General features: G+C 44.3%; 1 protein-coding gene across 5 annotated transcripts in view; it reads left to right on the top strand.

The window, feature by feature from the left end:
• Window positions 1-13,772, top strand: part of LOC118371011 (phosphatase and actin regulator 2-like) — an 89,816-nt gene extending 76,044 nt beyond the window's left edge. For 4 of the 5 annotated variants that reach the window (XM_052471120.1, XM_052471136.1, XM_052471141.1 and 1 more), the window contains 7 exons: window positions 85-269; window positions 981-1,137; window positions 2,784-2,839; window positions 7,917-7,978; window positions 9,309-9,446; window positions 10,518-10,594; window positions 10,755-13,772. In XM_052471120.1, coding sequence (XP_052327080.1) covers window positions 85-269; window positions 981-1,137; window positions 2,784-2,839; window positions 7,917-7,978; window positions 9,309-9,446; window positions 10,518-10,594; window positions 10,755-10,770 — 691 coding nt within the window. In that variant the 3' untranslated portion in view covers window positions 10,771-13,772. Of the gene's footprint in view, window positions 1-84; window positions 270-980; window positions 1,138-2,783; window positions 2,840-7,916; window positions 7,979-9,308; window positions 9,447-9,757; window positions 9,827-10,517; window positions 10,595-10,754 lie in introns of those variants that run through there. The other variant, XM_052471125.1, reaches the window with a different exon arrangement.
• Window positions 13,773-18,341: the final 4,569 nt, after the last annotated feature.

Below are 18,341 nucleotides of genomic sequence, written 5' to 3'. Positions count from 1 at the left end.
CATTATGGACATGATAAATCAATCAATAGACAATAATCAATCAAGTAAGAACGCTTTATCAGAGTTTTGATTATATGATTCCAGGCCTACCAATGGGATTGGTGAGAAGCTCCACAGTGTTAACCTGGAGAGCCCAGAGGTTACAGTCATCCCAGACAGTACTACGGAGTCTGACTACCACTCCATAGTCAGCGACTCCGACTCAGATGGGCCCATCCTCTACCGAGACGAAGAAGAGGACGAGGATGAGGAGGACGAGTATACCACAAGTAAGGAATCCGTCACAGATATAGAAGCTTACAGCTAATTGTATTCTAGCCTTTAGTCAGTCAGTCTTCATGTATGCTGTCCAGCCTTTGCAACAAATTAATCCACAGCCACTAGTGCAGTGCACTCAGTGCAAAAAGTGAAATCTAAGCAAGCCTAAATATCTTATATTGAGGGATAATTCACTTAAAATAAGTGTTGTTCTTTTCTTACCAAGCTAAATGATCTTACGACAGATCTTTTTGCTGGTTTGATTTTATTAACCAAGATATTTTAATCGTCTTAAGGTAAAATATCTTGAAACATATCTTAATTTTGCTTATTTCTAATTAACAACAAAAAATGATCTGCCAATGATGTGAGATAATTTTGCTTGGTAAAAAAATAAAAGAAACATATTTTAAGTGAATTATCCCTCTATAAGATATTTAGGCTTGCTTAGATTTCACTTTTACTGTGATAGAAATACGGAAAACACCCATGAAACAAGGACTAGACACAAGGACTAGACACAAGGACTAGAAACAAGGACAAGACACAAGGACTAGACACATGGACAAGGAACAACCAAAACACAGTTGAAAACAATGTCACTTCTGTGTTTCTTTCTGGGAGGTTTTATATGTACTAGTATATGTACTGCACAGAACACTTTCCTACAGTATAAAACTGGGGGACTAGCTGAATTTACATGACTATTATTGGTTTTGTAGGCTCTCTAGCCAGTAAGATCCGCCGCAGGGACACCCTGGCCATCAGACTTGGCAACCGGCCCAGCAAGAGAGAGCTAGAGGAGAAGAACATCCTGCCTCGTACCTCTGAGACCGAGAGGCAGGAACTCCGCCAGCAGATTCACTCCAAGCTAGTGAGGTACAGAGTACACCCCTGGAGTCATGCACACATATACACACACAGACACACACACACACACCGGTGTTTCCGCTACACTCATTTTCCTGTGGTGCTGCGCAACGGCAAAATCATTGCCGCCACGCAACAATGGAACATGAATTCCTGTGAAAACAAAACAAACAATTACTGGAAAAATCTAACAACCCCATAGTAGAATAGTTGATCTATTTACCTAGTCGGCTAGATAAATCTTTTTAACAAGTCGGATAAATAAATATTCCTCTCGTGGCGCATTCATGTTATAAGTGCCACAAGGATGGAAACATGCATTCTGACAAGTAGTCAATGCACAACAATTCTTGCAATTGTGAAAACAACAGTTTTAATGGCTTTTGTTTCCCAGCTTTTCATTCCTACTTTATTTATTTCTCAACTCATAAATATGCGTGAAATACGCCATTTTAAACCTGGGCTTTTTAACAGACGCATGGTTACACATTACCACTCTGCAATTCCCAGTGTGCATAGGGGATAGTGGGGCTAAATGTAACACTGGTTAGTTGTAGGCCTCTCTACCTCAAAATCATTTCTTTGGAATGACATTTAAAAAAATGTGATGAGAGATAATATTTTTTGTTGAGCAAGAGTAGTGGAAACAGGAAAAGTGTTGGGGGAAGAATTGTGACATGACGTGGTTTCTGTGAGAAGTACAGGGGCTTTTTACCCCAGGTGGCAACTTACCCTAAGTTACCCTAACAGGTAGGCCTAAATCATATTCAGAGTTTATGCATGTTTTTTGGGACATAAAATTAATCAATATGATGATAACTAGTTAAAAGATGACATTTGAGATCTGGCTAATGATTAGCCCAATAGGGTAAATGCAGAAAGGCAAACCCATGCTTCAGCCTATTTATTTGCGTTTGGCAGCATCAGTTGGGATAAAGGTGATAATCTTTATTGCTAATAGCATAGCTGATAATATGGACCATGCATAGGATATATACTGTACATGGCCCAATATATTAAAAATAATTTTACTAATGTGTTATTGGGCTAATTTCTGGAGGTGGAAATTCTATTTTAGATGGTGTCAGCATAATTTTTCAAATTCATCCTTTTAAAAAAGTCACCAGAACTGATCTCCTCAGTCCTTCAACATAAAAATGATAGGAGGGACCCACCCTCTTCAACCCCCCTCCGCAACCTTTTCCCCTCACTCCTTTTCCCCCCACTGCTACACATGTTTCCAGAGGAAACACTGACACACACCACTGTCTGAAGCAGCAGTAGGTGTCTCTAGCTTAGGGATCCACCACTCCAGAAGACCCGGCATGACTTGCTGTGGGTATAACCCGATGCTTCTTCTAAGTTTCCACTCTTCAGTGGGGGGTTGATAACATTACCCTGGGTGGGCTATTAAAGTTGTGGATAGAATAATGAGATGTGATGGAGCCAAGTCTCTAAAACCTACAGTATTTGTTTGTCATCAAGATTATATCTAATATGAAATAACTGTTCTGGTGTGAGATTCCTGAAAATTTGGTGGCACTAAAATCATCTTTCATCCAAGGGACTTAAAATGATCCTGGTCCTACAAAGCTTTTAGGGAACAAATCACAGTGGTGTTGTCTCACTTCCTTCTCCCTCTCTGTCCCTCACAGACGACTTAGTCAGAGGCCCAGTACTGAGGAACTGGAGCAGAGGAACATTCTGAAACGTGAGTGATCACAGACAGACAGCACCACAGACAGACAGAACCACAGACTGCACCACACTGGCCCCAGTCAGACCACAGACAGACAGGACCACACTGGCCCCAGTCAGACCACAGACAGACAGGACCACACTGACCCCAGTCAGACCACAGACAGATAGGACCACACTGACCCCAGTCAGACCACAGACAGACAGGACCACACTGGCCCCAGTCAGGCTACAGACAGACAGGACCACACTGGCCCCAGTCAGACCACAGATAAACAGGACCACACTGGCCCCAGTCAGACCACAGACAGACAGGACCACACTGGCCCCAGTCAGACCACAGACAGACAGGACCACACTGGCCCCAGTCAGACCACAGACAGACAGGACCACACTGGCCCCAGTCAGACCACAGAAAGACAGGAACAAACTGGCCCCAGTCAGACCACAGACAGACAGAACCACACTGGCCCCAGTCAGACCACAGACAGACAGGACCACACTGGCCCCAGTAAGACTACAGACAGACAGGACCACACTGGCCCCAGTCAGACCACAGACAGACAGGACCACACTGGCCCCAGTCAGACTACAGACAGACAGGATCACACTGACCCCAGTCAGGCTACAGAAAGACAGAACCACACTGGCCCCAGTCAGACCACAGACAGACAGGACCACACTGGCCCCAGTCAGACTAGACAGACAGGACCACACTGACCCCAGTCAGGCTACAGACAGACAGAACCACACTGGCCCCAGTCAGACTACGGACAGACAGGACCACGCTGGCCCCAGTTAGGCTACAGACAGACAGGACCACACTGACCCCAGTCAGGCTACAGACAGACAGGACCACACTGGCCCCAGTCAGACTACGGACAGACAGGACCACGCTGGCCCCAGTTAGGCTACAGACAGACAGGACCACACTGACCCCAGTCAGGCTACAGACAGACAGGACCACACTGGCCCCAGTCAGGCTACAGACAGACAGGACCACACTGACCCCAGTCAGGCTACAGACAGACAGGACCACACTGACCCCAGTCAGGCTACAGACAGACAGGACCACACTGACCGCAGTCAGGCTACAGACAGACAGAACCACACTGACCCCAGTCAGACTACGGACAGACAGGACCACACTGGCCCCAGTCAGGCTACAGACAGACAGGACCACACTGGCCCCAGTCAGACCACAGACAGACAGGACCACACTGGCCCCAGTCAGGCTACAGACAGACAGGACCACACTGGCCCCAGTTAGGCTACAGACAGACAGGACCACACTGACCCCAGTCAGGCTACAGACAGACAGGACCACACTGGCCCCAGTCAGGCTACAGACAGACAGGACCACGCTGGCCCCAGTTAGGCTACAGACAGACAGGACCACACTGACCCCAGTCAGGCTACAGACAGACAGGACCACACTGGCCCCAGTCAGGCTACAGACAGACAGGACCACACTGGCCCCAGTCAGACCACAGATAAACAGGACCACACTGACCCCAGTCGGGCTACAGACAGACAGGACCACACTGACCCCAGTCAGACTACAGACAGACAGGACCACACTGGCCCCAGTCAGACCACAGATAAACAGGACCACACTGACCCCAGTCAGACTACAGACAGACAGGACCACACTGGCCCCAGTCAGACCACAGATAAACAGGACCACACTGGCCCCAGTCAGACCACAGATAAACAGGACCACACTGGCCTCAGTCAGACTACAGACAGACAGGACCACACTGGCCCCAGTCAGACCACAGATAAACAGGACCACACTGGCCCCAGTCAGACCACAGATAAACAGGACCACACTGGCCCCAGTCGGGCTACAGACAGACAGGACCACACTGGCCCCCAAGCTGGTTGAGAGAATGCCAAGAGTGTGCAAAGCTGTCATCAAGGCAAAGTATGGCTATTTGAAGAATCTCAAATATAAAATATGCTTTGATTTGTTTAACACTTTTTTGGTTACTACATGATTCCATATGTGTTACTTCATAGTTTTGATGTCTTCACTATTATTCTACAATGTAGAAAATAGTAGAAAATAGAGAAAAACCCTTGAATGAGTAGGTGTTCTAAAACTTTTGACCGGTAGTGTAGGAATTAGCCTTACAGGTTTTCATAAGGAGAGAGTGTATGTGAATGAATTAGCCTTACAGGTTTACATTAGAATACATTGTATGTGAATGAATTAGCCAGGCTGGAATCCAAGACTAGTTGTGTATCAAGACTGGATAGTTGTGTATCAAAGTCTATTGGTGTATTGTCGTAGAGGCTGCTCATAATAATGGCTGGAATGGAGCAAATGGAATGGTATTAAACCATGTGTTTGATACCATTACACTGAAACCGCTCCAGCCATTACCACGAGCCAGTTCTCCCCAATTAAGGTGCCACGTTTATTTATTTTACCAGGTAAGTTGACTGAGAACACATTCTCATTTGCAGCAACGACCTGGGGAATAGTTACAGGGGAGGAGGATGAATGAGCCAATTGTAAACTGGGGATTATTAGGTGACCGTGATGGTTTGATGGCCAGATTGGGAATTTAGCCAGGACACCGGGGTTAACACCCCTACTCTTACGATAAGTGCCATGGGATCTTTAATGACCTCAGAGAGTCAGAACACCCGTTTAACGTCCCATCCGAAAGACAGCACCCTACACAGGGCAGTGTCCCCAATCATTGCCCTGGGGCATTGGGATAAAAAAAAAAATTGACCAGAGGTAAGAGTGCCTCCTACTGGTCCTCCAACACCACTTCCAGCAGCATCTGGTCTCCCATCCAGGAACTGACCAGTACCAACCCTGCTTAGCTTCAGAAATAAGCCAGCAGTGGTATGCAGGGTGGTATGCTGCTGGCGTACGTACATCCTGTGGTCCATTGATAGGGAGGGAGGGCCAGTTATCGACTGATGGCCCATCTGCTTTCCCAGTTTATTGGTTAGTAAAATCGATGTGGGGAAACGCATTGCCCCAGATTGAGCATGACCAGTCAAAATAAAACAATTTAAGAGGAAAACATCTTGGGCTCTTATTGTGCCAGACAGTGTTAAAACATTGTTGGTCAGAGAATGGCAGGATAAAAGTCAATAGGAATGTGTTCTTTACATATCTAGAATCTTAACTTGATCACCCAGTTGTAGTAGAACTTAGTGCATATTAGGTTTAAAAAGCTTCTGAAGTTTGTAATTTCCACAATGAAATTTCTGATTGATTTTCCCTTCGGAAAAATGTATCAACCCCTAGAAAAATGTATATTAAGTGTAATTCACATGATGATGCACATTTTCTGTTGCTGTAAGATTATTTTCCTGCTGTAGCAAACTGGCTCAAATAAAGATCCTACGTCTGTATGTTTACCTGATCATTCTCTATATCTGCTAGAAGCTAGGGACGCTATGCACAGCCTCTCAGGGACGCTATGCACAGCCTCTTAGGGACGCTATGCACAGCCTCTCAAGGACGCTATGCACAGCCTCTCAAGGACGCTATGCACAGCCTCTTAGGAACGCTATGCACAGCCTCTCAGGGACGCTATGCACAGCCTCTCAGGGACGCTATGCACAGCCTCTCAGGGACGCTATGCACAGCATCTCAGGGACGCTATGCACAGCCTCTCAGGGACGCTATGCACAGCCTCTCAGAGACGCTATGCACAGCCTCTCAGGGACGCTATGCACAGCCTCTCAGGGACGCTATGCACAGCCTCTCAGGGACGCTATGCACAGCCTCTCAGGGACGCTATGCACAGCCTCGCAGGGACGCTATGCACAGCCTCGCAGGGACGCTATGCACAGCCTCTCAGGGACGCTATGCACAGCCTCTCAGGGACGCTATGCACAGCCTCTCAGGGACGCTATGCACAGCCTCTTAGGAACGCTATGCACAGCCTCTCAGGGACGCTATGCACAGCCTCTCAGGGACGCTATGCACAGCCTCTCAGGGACGCTATGCACAGCCTCTCAGGGACGCTATGCACAGCCTCTCAGGGACGCTATGCACAGCCTCGCAGGGACGCTATGCACAGCCTCGCAGGGACGCTATGCACAGCCTCTCAGGGACGCTATGCACAGCCTCTCAGGGACGCTATGCACAGCCTCTCAGGGACGCTATGCACAGCCTGCACAGCCTCAGGGACGCTATGCACAGCCTCTCAGGGACGCTATGCACAGCCTCTCAGGGACGCTATGCACAGCCTCTCAGGGACGCTATGCACAGCCTCTCAGGGACGCTATGCACAGCCTCTCAGGGACGCTATGCACAGCCTCTCAGGGACGCTATGCACAGCCTCTCAGGGACGCTATGCACAGCCTCTCAGGGACGCTATGCACAGCCTCTCAGGGACGCTATGCACAGCCTCTCAGGGACGCTATGCACAGCCTCGCAGGGACGCTATGCACAGCCTCTCAGGGACGCTATGCACAGCCTCTCAGGGACGCTATGCACAGCCTCTCAGGGACGCTATGCACAGCCTCTCAGGGACGCTATGCACAGCCTCTCAGGGACGCTATGCACAGCCTCTCAGGGACGCTATGCACAGCCTCTCAGGGACGCTATGCACAGCCTCTCCGGGACGCTATGCACAGCCTCGCAGGGACGCTATGCACAGCCTCTCAGGGACGCTATGCACAGCCTCTCAGGGACGCTATGCACAGCCTCTCAGGGACGCTATGCACAGCCTCGCAGGGACGCTATGCACATCTGTTAGAATCTCAACAACTATCTGTTGAAGAATAGAACAATGGTCTATGCTGGGCTTGGGTTTAAAGGGTTGACTATGTATGGTTGACAAAATACAACTCTAAAATCAAAGTTTGTCAGATGTTTTCAGACCTCAAAAGCAGACTTCTGTTGAGATAATTCCATATTCCAGGACATCTGTTTGGTAGATGTAGCCATAAGGCGGACACTCCAACATCAATTGGAAAGATAAGCACCGTATCATTTCCAGATCTATCTTTTTCATCCATTTGTAGACCACATTGCTTAATTAATAATCGCTATATTGGGGAGTAAAGTACCACCCCAGCCTACTTACAACTTCTTTTTGATTTCACTGCAGAGACAAATGAAGCTGATCAACATGAAGCCATACAAGAGATTAAAAGGAGACTCTCCCGAAAGGTACTGTCATTTATACTATGTTTAGGTAAGCCTGCTGAACGTCTGCATCTCATTGAGTTTATGGCTGATGACTTGTGTTGATATTTGTGGTACACAGATCCATCTGGTGGACATAGCCGGAACTGAATTAACTGGAACCAAACACATTCAAACTCATATTCACTGAATTACCAGATAATGTCTTAGGTTCTGAATTACCAATAAAAATTCAATCTCATTGACTGAATTTCCAAACAATTTCTTAATTTATGAATTACCAAACAAATGTCTAACTCATTTAGGGTTATAAAATGTGAGGGGGTGCACACATTGTCACATTCAGAACCCACATTGAAGGTGGAGGAAGATGATTGTGTTTATTCCATTGTTTAATAAGTATAAGTATAAATAAGTATAATAGAAAATAACAAACTCATAATTTTAGAGTTTTTTGACAAGCCAAAATGCAACAACTGTATGACTCAGTTGCCACAGTGCATACTGTAGGGCATTCCAGCTCTGTGTGAGAAGCATGCCACAGTGCATACTGTAGGGCATTCCAGCTCTGTGTGAGAAGCATGCCTCAGTGTAGTATCAGGCTGCTTGAAATTCCTCAGATTGCTCGCCCCTGTGGTGGCTGGGGGAAGAGGGAATTTTCCAGGGTTAGGCCAACACTGCTTGACCTTAGATATAATGAAGAGAACTGGAGTGTAGTTTCAACACAATGCCCCTGTATGGCATTGTGGAAGGACTTAAACTCTTCCGACAACTCTCTATCCATCTCCCGTGCCGCAGCTGTCTTGTCTCGAAGTCACACTTTACAGTTGTCAATCACTGGCTACTTACACTGAGTATGCCAAACATTAGGAACACCCCCTCAAAACAGCCTCAATTCGTCAGGGCATGGACTCTACAAGGTGTCGAAAGCGTTCCCCAGGGATGCTGGCCCATGTTGACTCCAATGCTTCCCACAGTTGTGTTAAGTTGGCTGTATGTCCTTTGGGTGGTGGACCATTCTTGATACACACCAAGCAACGTTGCAGTTCTTGACACATACTGATGCACCTGGCACCTACTACCATATCCCATTCAAAAGCACTTAAATCTTTTGTCTTGGTATTTCACCCTCTTAATGGCACACATACACAATGCATGTCTCAATTGTCTCAAGGCTTAGTCCTTCCTTAACCTGTCTCCTCCCCTTCAGCCACACTCACTGAAGTGGATTTAACAAGTGACATCAATGAGGGATCATAGCTTTCACCTGGATTCACCTGGTCAGTATGTCATGGAAAAAGCAGTTGTTCCTAATGTTTTGTCCACTCTGTATATTTCGTGTGTGTTTTTATAGCTGAGTGTGAGGCCGACAGTAGCAGAGCTGGTGGCTCGGCGGATTCTGCGCTTCAATGAGTACGTGGAGTGCACAGATGCTAAGGACTATGACCGTCGCGCAGACAAACCCTGGACCAGGCTCACTCCAGCTGACAAAGTGGGTTCCAGACTCCTACCGTATAATGTTATTGCTAAAGCGACTAAAACACATGACATTCATAATGCCATTAAATACTTGAAATAAGAGAGGTTATAAAAAGGCATAATTAAAAAACTTTTCGTTGGCATTTTCTTCCTCATGTATTCCAGCTACCTGAACAATGCTATAAATACATTATTCACAGATAATGAGTTATCTACCATTTAATCTTCAGTTATATTAAATGTGTTGCCTGTCTGAAGCTATTGATGGTCTGATAGTTTGACAATGAATTCAAAAATTTGACAATTAATCTATGAATCCCTCAGGCTGCTATCCGTAAAGAACTGAATGTTTATGTTCCCTCAGGCTGCTATCCATAAAGAACTGAATGTTTATATTCCCTCAGGCTGCTATCCATAAAGAACTGAATGTTTATATTCCCTCAGGCTGCTATCCGTAAAGAACTGAATGTTTATATTCCCTCAGGCTGCTATCCGTAAAGAACTGAATGTTTATATTCCCTCAGGCTGCTATCAGTAAAGAACTGAATGTTTATATTCCCTCAGGCTGCTATCCGTAAAGAACTGAATGTTTATATTCCCTCAGGCTGCTATCCATAAAGAACTGAATGTTTATATTCCCTCAGGCTGCTATCCGTAAAGAACTGAATGTTTATATTCCCTCAGGCTGCTATCCGTAAAGAACTGAATGTTTATATTCCCTCAGGCTGCTATCCGTAAAGAACTGAATGTTTATATTCCCTCAGGCTGCTATCCGTAAAGAACTGAATGTTTATATTCCCTCAGGCTGCTATCAGTAAAGAACTGAATGTTTATATTCCCTCAGGCTGCTATCCGTAAAGAACTGAATGTTTATATTCCCTCAGGCTGCTATCCATAAAGAACTGAATGTTTATATTCCCTCAGGCTGCTATCCGTAAATAACTAAATGTTTATATTCCCTCAGGCTGCTATCCGTAAAGAACTGAATGTTTATATTCCCTCAGGCTGCTATCCGTAAAGAACTGAATGTTTATATTCCCTCAGGCTGCTATCCATAAAGAACTGAATGTTTATATTCCCTCAGGCTGCTATCCGTAAAGAACTGAATGAGTTCAAAAGCAAAGAGATGGAAGTTCATGAAGAGAGCAAACAATTTACCAGGTAATGACAACTTGAACGTTATTGATCCCCAGCCATTACAGTTCATTATGAGTCATACAAGATAATAAACTGCTTTTTGATTTAGGCCTAGTAACAGTGTGCTATAAGGTGCAGACTGCAGTTCTGATCCAACAGTGTCTGTTTCCCTGTGCCTTGGCAGATTCCATCGGCCCTGAGGCATTTCTCTCTCCAGTGGGGGTGCTGGTCGGCTGCCGGCATTGCCTAAAGGCTCTCTCTCCCCGCTGCGTGTTTCACCATCGGGCTTTTCCCCGGAGCCTGGGGCCTGGATGCCCCTCGGCACGGACATATGGACACCGTCTCCCAGGGCCAACCTGGCTCCAACTCTACAGATCAATAGAGGTTGATAACATTGGGCCACACCTGCTTACACAGACCAGACCAGACTGAGCTTTAGTGCTGTGTGAAAAGAGACAGACCGAGAGAGAGAGAGGCCATTATCCATGAAGGACAAAACAGTTTCACTTTGTAACACAGCACTGATTTAATTAACCACATACTTTTTGGCTTCCTGAAGCACCTTAACAGGCCTTGACCAAGTCCCCATGGACTGGAAGGGAAATGGTTTTGCAACTATGACAATGTTGTAGGTTAGGCAAGTCCAGCCAAAGGTAACAGTAATCAAATCAATGTTTATTTGTGATATGCACAGGATACAATGTAAACCATGCAATGCAATGCTTACTTGCAAGCTTCCCCAACAGTGCAATGACAAATATAACCAAATCAGACACATAGTCCTTAACTTCACGTAATCATGGAAGTGCATGGCAAGGTGTTAAGAATAAATGGTTAGTTTTACTGCCATGTGGTCCTGATGGTGGAAATGAAGGTGTTTGGGTCTTGTTTTAAGGGGTAATTGTTGATGCTGATCTCAAAGTGGCTGGGAGTACATGAATTTTGCCTAGATAATAAGGAATATGTATCATTACTGTGTGCACCAATCAATTTACATTCATTTCAGACTGCTAAGGGCAGTTGTAGAATATAGGAAGAGAACCATAGTATGCATACTAATGTTTTTCTCATTCTATGGATTTTTTTTGTACATAATGTATATCGGTTGCATGATCACAAGTTTACTGCCAATTACCCTATAGATTTTTACATTGATGTGATGTACAGGATGAGTTTCGTATTGATGGCGCTATGTGCTGTTCATATGTGAGTACTGTATCTTTGAATTATGTCAGTACATAATATTCATGTATGTACAGTACCAGTCAAAAGATTGGATAAACCTGCTCATTAAAAGGTGTTTCTTTATTTGGACTATTTTCTACATAGTAGAATAATAGTGAAGACATCAAAACTATGAAATAACACATATGGAATCATGGAGTAACCAGAAAAGTGTTAAACAAATCTAAATATATTGGATATTATATTCTTCAAAGTAGCCACCCTTTGCCTTGATGACAGCTTTGCACATTCTTGGCATTCTCTCAACCAGCTTCACAAGGAATGATTTTCCAACAGTCTTAAAGGAACCAAAAATCTCAAATTTAGAACAAAGGACAGATTTCCATCGGTCTAATGTCCATTGCTCATGTTTCTTGGCCCACACAAGTCTCTTCATCTTATTGGTGTCCTTTAGTACTGGTTTCTATGCAGTAATTCAACAATGAAGGCCTGATTCACGCAGTCTCCTCTGAACAGTTGATGTTGAGATGTCTGTTACTTGAACTCTGAAGCATTTATTTGGGCTGCAATTTCTGAGGCTGGTAACTCTAATGAACTTATCCTCTGCAGCAGAGGTAACTCTGCGTCTTCATTTCCTGTGGCAGTCCTCATGAGAGCCAGTTTCATCATAGCGCTTGATGGTTTTTGCGACTGCACTTTAAGAAACTTTCAAAGTTATTGAAATTTTCCGTATTGACTGACCTTCATGTCTTAAAGTAATGATGGACTGTCGTTTCTCCTTGCTTATTTGAGCTGTTCTTGACATAATATGGACTTGGTCTTTTACCAAATAGCCCTATCTTCTGTGTACCACCCCTACCTTGTCACAACACAACTGATTGGCTAAAATGCATTAAGAAGGAAAGAAATTCCACAAATTAACTTTTAACAAGACAGACCTGTTAATTGAAATGCATTCCAGGTGACTACCGCATGAAGCTGGTTGAGAGAATGCCAAGAGTGCAAAGCTGTCATCAAGGCAAAGGGTAGCTACTTTGAAGAATCTAAAATAGAACAAATATTTAGATTTGTTTAACACTTTTTTTGGTTACTACATGATTCCATATGTGTTATTTCATAGTTTTGATGTCTTCATTATTATTCTGCAATGTGGAAAATAGTAGGTGTGTCCAAACTTTTGACTGGTACTGTACATGTATTGCCACTCCCATATCCATCATGCATATACGAGGTCTATATATTCCTCTAAATTGCTTTATTGTTCCGTTGTTGATCACATACATAGATACGAACCATCAACGGTGTATGCTCAGGAAGAAGATGCCATAACCCTTCAGTATTAGCTACATAGACTAAAAGTGACCCCATGGCCACTTAAATGGAGTAATATGTTGACTTAGGGCTCTATTCAATCAGATCCGCTTAAAAATGAAAAGATTCACTCACTGAATAGATGCAGTGAAATGTGTTGTTTTACAGGGTCAGTCATAGTAGTACAGTGCCCATGGAGCAAATTAGGGTTAAGTGCCTTGCTCAAGGGCATATCGATTGACCTTGTTGACTCGGGTATTTGAACCAGTGACCTTTTGGTTATTGGCCCTGCGCTCTAACTACTAGGCTACCTGCGAAAGCTTCTAATAACCTGTTTTTGCTTTGTCATTCTGGGGTAATGTGTGTAGATTGATGAGGGGAAAAAGTAATTTAATCCATTTTAGAATAAGGCTGTAACGTAACAAATGTTGAAAAAGTCAAGGTGTTTGAATACTTTCGGAATGCACTGTATATATTTATATATAAAAATATGTATGTACATATATATGTGTGTATATATATATGTGTGTGTGTGTGTGTGTGTGTGTGTGTGTGTGTGTGTGTGTGTGTGTGTGTGTGTGTGTGTGTGTGTGTGTGTGTGTATACACTGCTCAAAAAATAAAGGGAACACTTAAACAACACAATGTAACTCCAAGTCAATCACACTTCTGTGAAGTCAAACTGTCCACTCAGGAAGCAACACAGATTGCCAATCAATTTCACATGCTGTTGTGCATATGGAATAGACAACAGGTGGAAATTATAGGCAATTAGCAAGCCACCCCAATAAAGGAGTGGTTCTGCAGGTGGTGACCACAGACCACTTCTCAGTTCCTATGCTTCCTGGCTGATGTTTTGGTCACTTTTGAATGCTGGCGGTGCTTTCACTCTAGTGGTAACATGAGACGGACACAAGTGGCTCAGGTAGTGCAGCTCATCCAGGATGGCACACCAATGCGAGCAGTGGCAAGAAGGTTTGCTGTGTCTGTCAGCGTAGTGTCCAGAGCATGGAGGCGTTACCAGGAGACAGGTCAGTACATCAGGAGACGTGGAGGAGACCGTAGGAGGGCAACAACCCAGAGCAGGACCGCTACATCCGCCTTTGTGCAAGGAGGAGCAGGAATAGCACTGCCAGAGCCCTGCACAATGACCTCCAGCAGGCCACAAATGTGCATGTGTCTGCTCAAACGGTCAGAAACAGACTCCATGAGGGTGGTAATGAAGGCCCGACGTCCACAGGTGGGGGTTGTGCTTACAGCCCAACACCGTGCAGGACATTTGACATTTGCCAGAGAACACCAAGATTGGCAAATTCGCCACTGGCGCCCTGTGCTCTTCACAGATGATAGCAGGTTCACACTGAGCACATGGGACAGAGTCTGGAGACGCCGTGGAGAACGTTCCGCTGCCTGCAACATCCTCCAGCATGACCGTTTTGGCGGTGGGTCAGTCATGGTGTGGGGTGGCATTTCTTTGGGGGGCCGCACAGCCCCCCATGTGCTCGCCAGAGGTAGCCTGACTGCCATTAGGTACCGAGATGAGATCCTCAGACCCCTTGTGAGACCATATGCTGGTACGGTTGGCCCTGGGTTCCTCCTAATGCAAGACAATGCTTGACCTCATGTGACTGGAGTGTGTCAGCAGTTCCTGCAAGAGGAAGGCATTGATGCTATAGACTGGCCCGCCCGTTCCCCAGACCTGAATCCAATTGAGCACATCTGGGACATCATGTCTCGCTCCATCCACCAACGCCACGTTGCACCGCAGACTGTCCAGGAATTGGCGGATGCTTTAGTCCAGGTCTAGGAGGAGATCCCTCAGGAGACCATCCGCCCCCTCATCAGGAGCATGCGAGGCATTTTAAGGAGGTGATACAGACAGGTGGAGGCCACACACACTACTGAGCCTCATTTTGACTTGTTTTAAGGACATTACATCAAAGTTGGATCAGCCTGTAGTGTGGTTTTCCACTTTAATTTTGAGTGTGACTCCAAATCCAGACCTCCATGGGTTGATAAATTTAATTTCCGTTGATAATTTTTGTGTGATTTTGTTGTCAGCACATTCAACTATGTAAAGAAAAAATGAAAAATGAATTTCATTCATTCAGATCTAGGATGTGTTATTTTAGTGTTCCCTTTATTTTTTTAACAGTATGTGTGTCATTGTGTATAGTTTTGTGTATTGACAGACCAAGCCATGAAAACACAAGTTTATATTATTATTTACCTTTTGTCGGACTGTTTCTGTCCCATTGTGCATAATCGATTTAAAGTGGTCAGGATCCAAATGTTGTAGAAGTGTGTTTGTGTTGAAAATCATCTGTGCGGTGGAAAGTAATTTGTCTGCCTGGCCTTAATCCACCTTGCAGTCGACTGTGAAGTCATTGAATGGGTCAATAAAAAGCCAAGCAGGAGTGGTGCACTCAGTTCCAATGGCATGTCTTTGTCTCTGGTTCTTGGCCATTGATCACAGTTGAAAAGCACCTCTGTGGATATAGGCAGCAGCAAATGCCAAAAGCAAAACGTTCAGTCTCTTAGAAGGGTCAAAGTGACAGGCAGGACCCTTGAACAAAGACCACACGTCTCAAGTAATATTAATTGCGTAATATTTTGAAGCAGCATATCTCTGTGAGGGAATTATGAGTAGCTAATATGTTTGTGGAAAATACTGTATGTGAACATCTACTGGAGTGGGTTACTGGCCAGCCTTTTGTGCCAACTGCTAAACCCACATTTTATGGAAACAGATGGTTTAAAGCTCACTTAAATGTCTCATTTTTCTAGAAGAATCATATGTTAGATGGAGGATGTCAATTTGTATCACTTTCCATTAGGTTACAGCAATAAATCTCTGATGGGGTTTATTGGTTTCAGGTTACTGTGGGAGAAGCAGTCAAACAGACATTGCTTGCACTTACATTAGTGTACATATGTCACATTTTCCACTGGTTGCCAAGCACAGCAATATAACCTCATCATACGGTACACAGCCAGGCGACTTCCTGTTTACAGGCATGAACAACAACAGAGTGGGTGAGCTAATTTTGCAAAGCCGGGGCGTCAATGATTAGAAGTTGGTTTGTATCCACCACCCCTGATAGCTGGCCTTGTCGTCGATGGTCAGTGTACAGCCCTGTTTATACTTGGTTCTAACATCCTTTGTTCTGATCTTGTCAACATTCTGATTGTGCGCACATTTTTAGACAGGTGTAGACGATTAAGTCTCATTTTGATCAGAACTTAAGGTAGACAGGGATCTAATGTGTCTGGATATCTTACAAGTGTAGACGGTTTTAGACAGTGAAACCATTTAAATCATCATTATCCTGTCTTCTAAAATCTTTGCCCTGTGACGCCATTGACTTATGGCATCAATATATGTCTTAAAATGAATAAATAAATATTATTTTAGAAGAAATAATAATTTATTAATAATAAATCATAAATAATTTGCTTACGGGGGACCTGATATCTGATTACAATGCAGGCACAATGGAGGGAAATGAGACACATTTGTGCAGCAGATACAATGTGTGCACAATCAGAATGAGGACAATATCAGGACAAAGGATGCATGTTAGCACCAGATATAAACAAGGCTTTTAACCCCCCCCGCAGTCCCCAACAACCAGATGTTCCGGTTGTCAGGAGGAATGGAAATAATGGAGAGAGAGCCTGTGACGCAACTTTTTTTTTCTTCTCATCAAGACCAGAATATAAGGCATTGTTTTCCCAAACATGGTCCTGGGGACCCCAAGAGGTACACATTTTGGTTTTTGCCCTAGCACTACACAGCTGATTCAAATAACTAATTGTCAAGCTTTAATCATTTGAATCAACTGTATAGTGCTAGGGCAAAAAACAAAAGGTGCACCCTTTGGGGTCCCCGGGACTGGGTTTGGGAAACACTGCTCTAAGAGATCTAGCTTCAGGCATTTATTTTACGCCTGTTACGTTACGCTTTGCAAAACAAGCTCGCCCAATTCAAAACTGCCTCTATTGCCCGGGTCGTTCAGTGCCGTTTTGAAGAGCGTAACTTGGTAAAAAAAAGATCGGATTTTACCTAATTAACATCCTGTCATAAAGAGCATATGTTCAACTTATTAAAAAAGGAGTTTTCCCATCTCAAAGGGTTAAATAAAAAATATACTGTAAGTTCCTATTAATGCAAAATAAAGTAACAGGGTTGACCATAAATGGGTTGACCCTAACAGAGTTGACCCTAACAGGGTTGACCTTAACAGGCTTGAACGCAACAGGCTTGAACGCAACAGGCTTGAATGTAACAGGCTTGATAATGATCTTAAACCAGCCATAACTCCCCTTGTGAAAGGGGGAATGGAAGCTTGTTGTGTGCAACAAGGAGTGGCAATTGAGAATTCAGAGTGGTTAAGTGGGTTAAAATCTTCCTGAAAGTCAGAGGGTGCAGAGAGGGACATCTCAAATGCTGAAATTTGTCACTTTAGCAAGTCTTTATTCATATAGCAAAATCAATTTTATTGAATTGTCCATGTGGTCTATATTAAATTGAACTTAATTTAACATACCAGCCTCATTAGTGCAGAACTTCTACTTAGAATATCAAAGGGACAGAAAAGGCACTATTTTTGTGGAACGACCCTATTTCAAAACGGGGCGGCAGGGTAGCCTAGTGGTTAGAGTGTTGGACTAGTAACCGAAAGGTTGCAAGTTCTTATCCCCGAGCCGACAAGGTACAAATATGTCGTTCTGCCCCTGAACAGGCAGTTAACCCATGGTTCCTAGTTGAAAATGAGAATTTGTTCTTAACTGACTTGCCAAAGGTAAAAATAAAAAACTGTGCCCTCCATGTCTACAATGGGAAGAGCCAATAGTAGCAGACTTGGCAGATGGTTATTGAACTCTATAAGCAGCAGAATGCCCTGCCATGTGGGAGGATGTCATACTGATGAGTAAGCTGTAACCAGTGGAGAAGCCGAAGAGAAGATGTCCATATTGTACAACCTTCCCTTGAAATAGTGTAACTCTTTCTACTAACTCCCCTATCAAATCTGTTTTGATCAAAACAGCGTACCCTTCTATCGTCAGAGGCGCCAGGCCTGTAATAGAATATTTCATGGATATTAAGAAAACATCTATCTGCCTGTTGTTTACTAGCCTGGCTGACGCGACTCACATGGTACACAGCTAAGGAGAGCCGTGACGCACAAGTCCAGGGATCATCAACTAAATTCAGTGCAGGCTGATTTTTTCTTGAGCGGATGTTCAGGAGGGCAGAACATAATTAGAAATAA

Source organism: Oncorhynchus keta, chromosome 2 (assembly GCF_023373465.1).
Source record: "Oncorhynchus keta strain PuntledgeMale-10-30-2019 chromosome 2, Oket_V2, whole genome shotgun sequence".
Classification (NCBI taxonomy): Eukaryota; Metazoa; Chordata; class Actinopteri; order Salmoniformes; family Salmonidae; genus Oncorhynchus; species Oncorhynchus keta.
The sequence above is the reverse complement of the archived record's forward strand: the minus strand, read 5'-3'. Positions and strand labels throughout refer to the sequence as shown.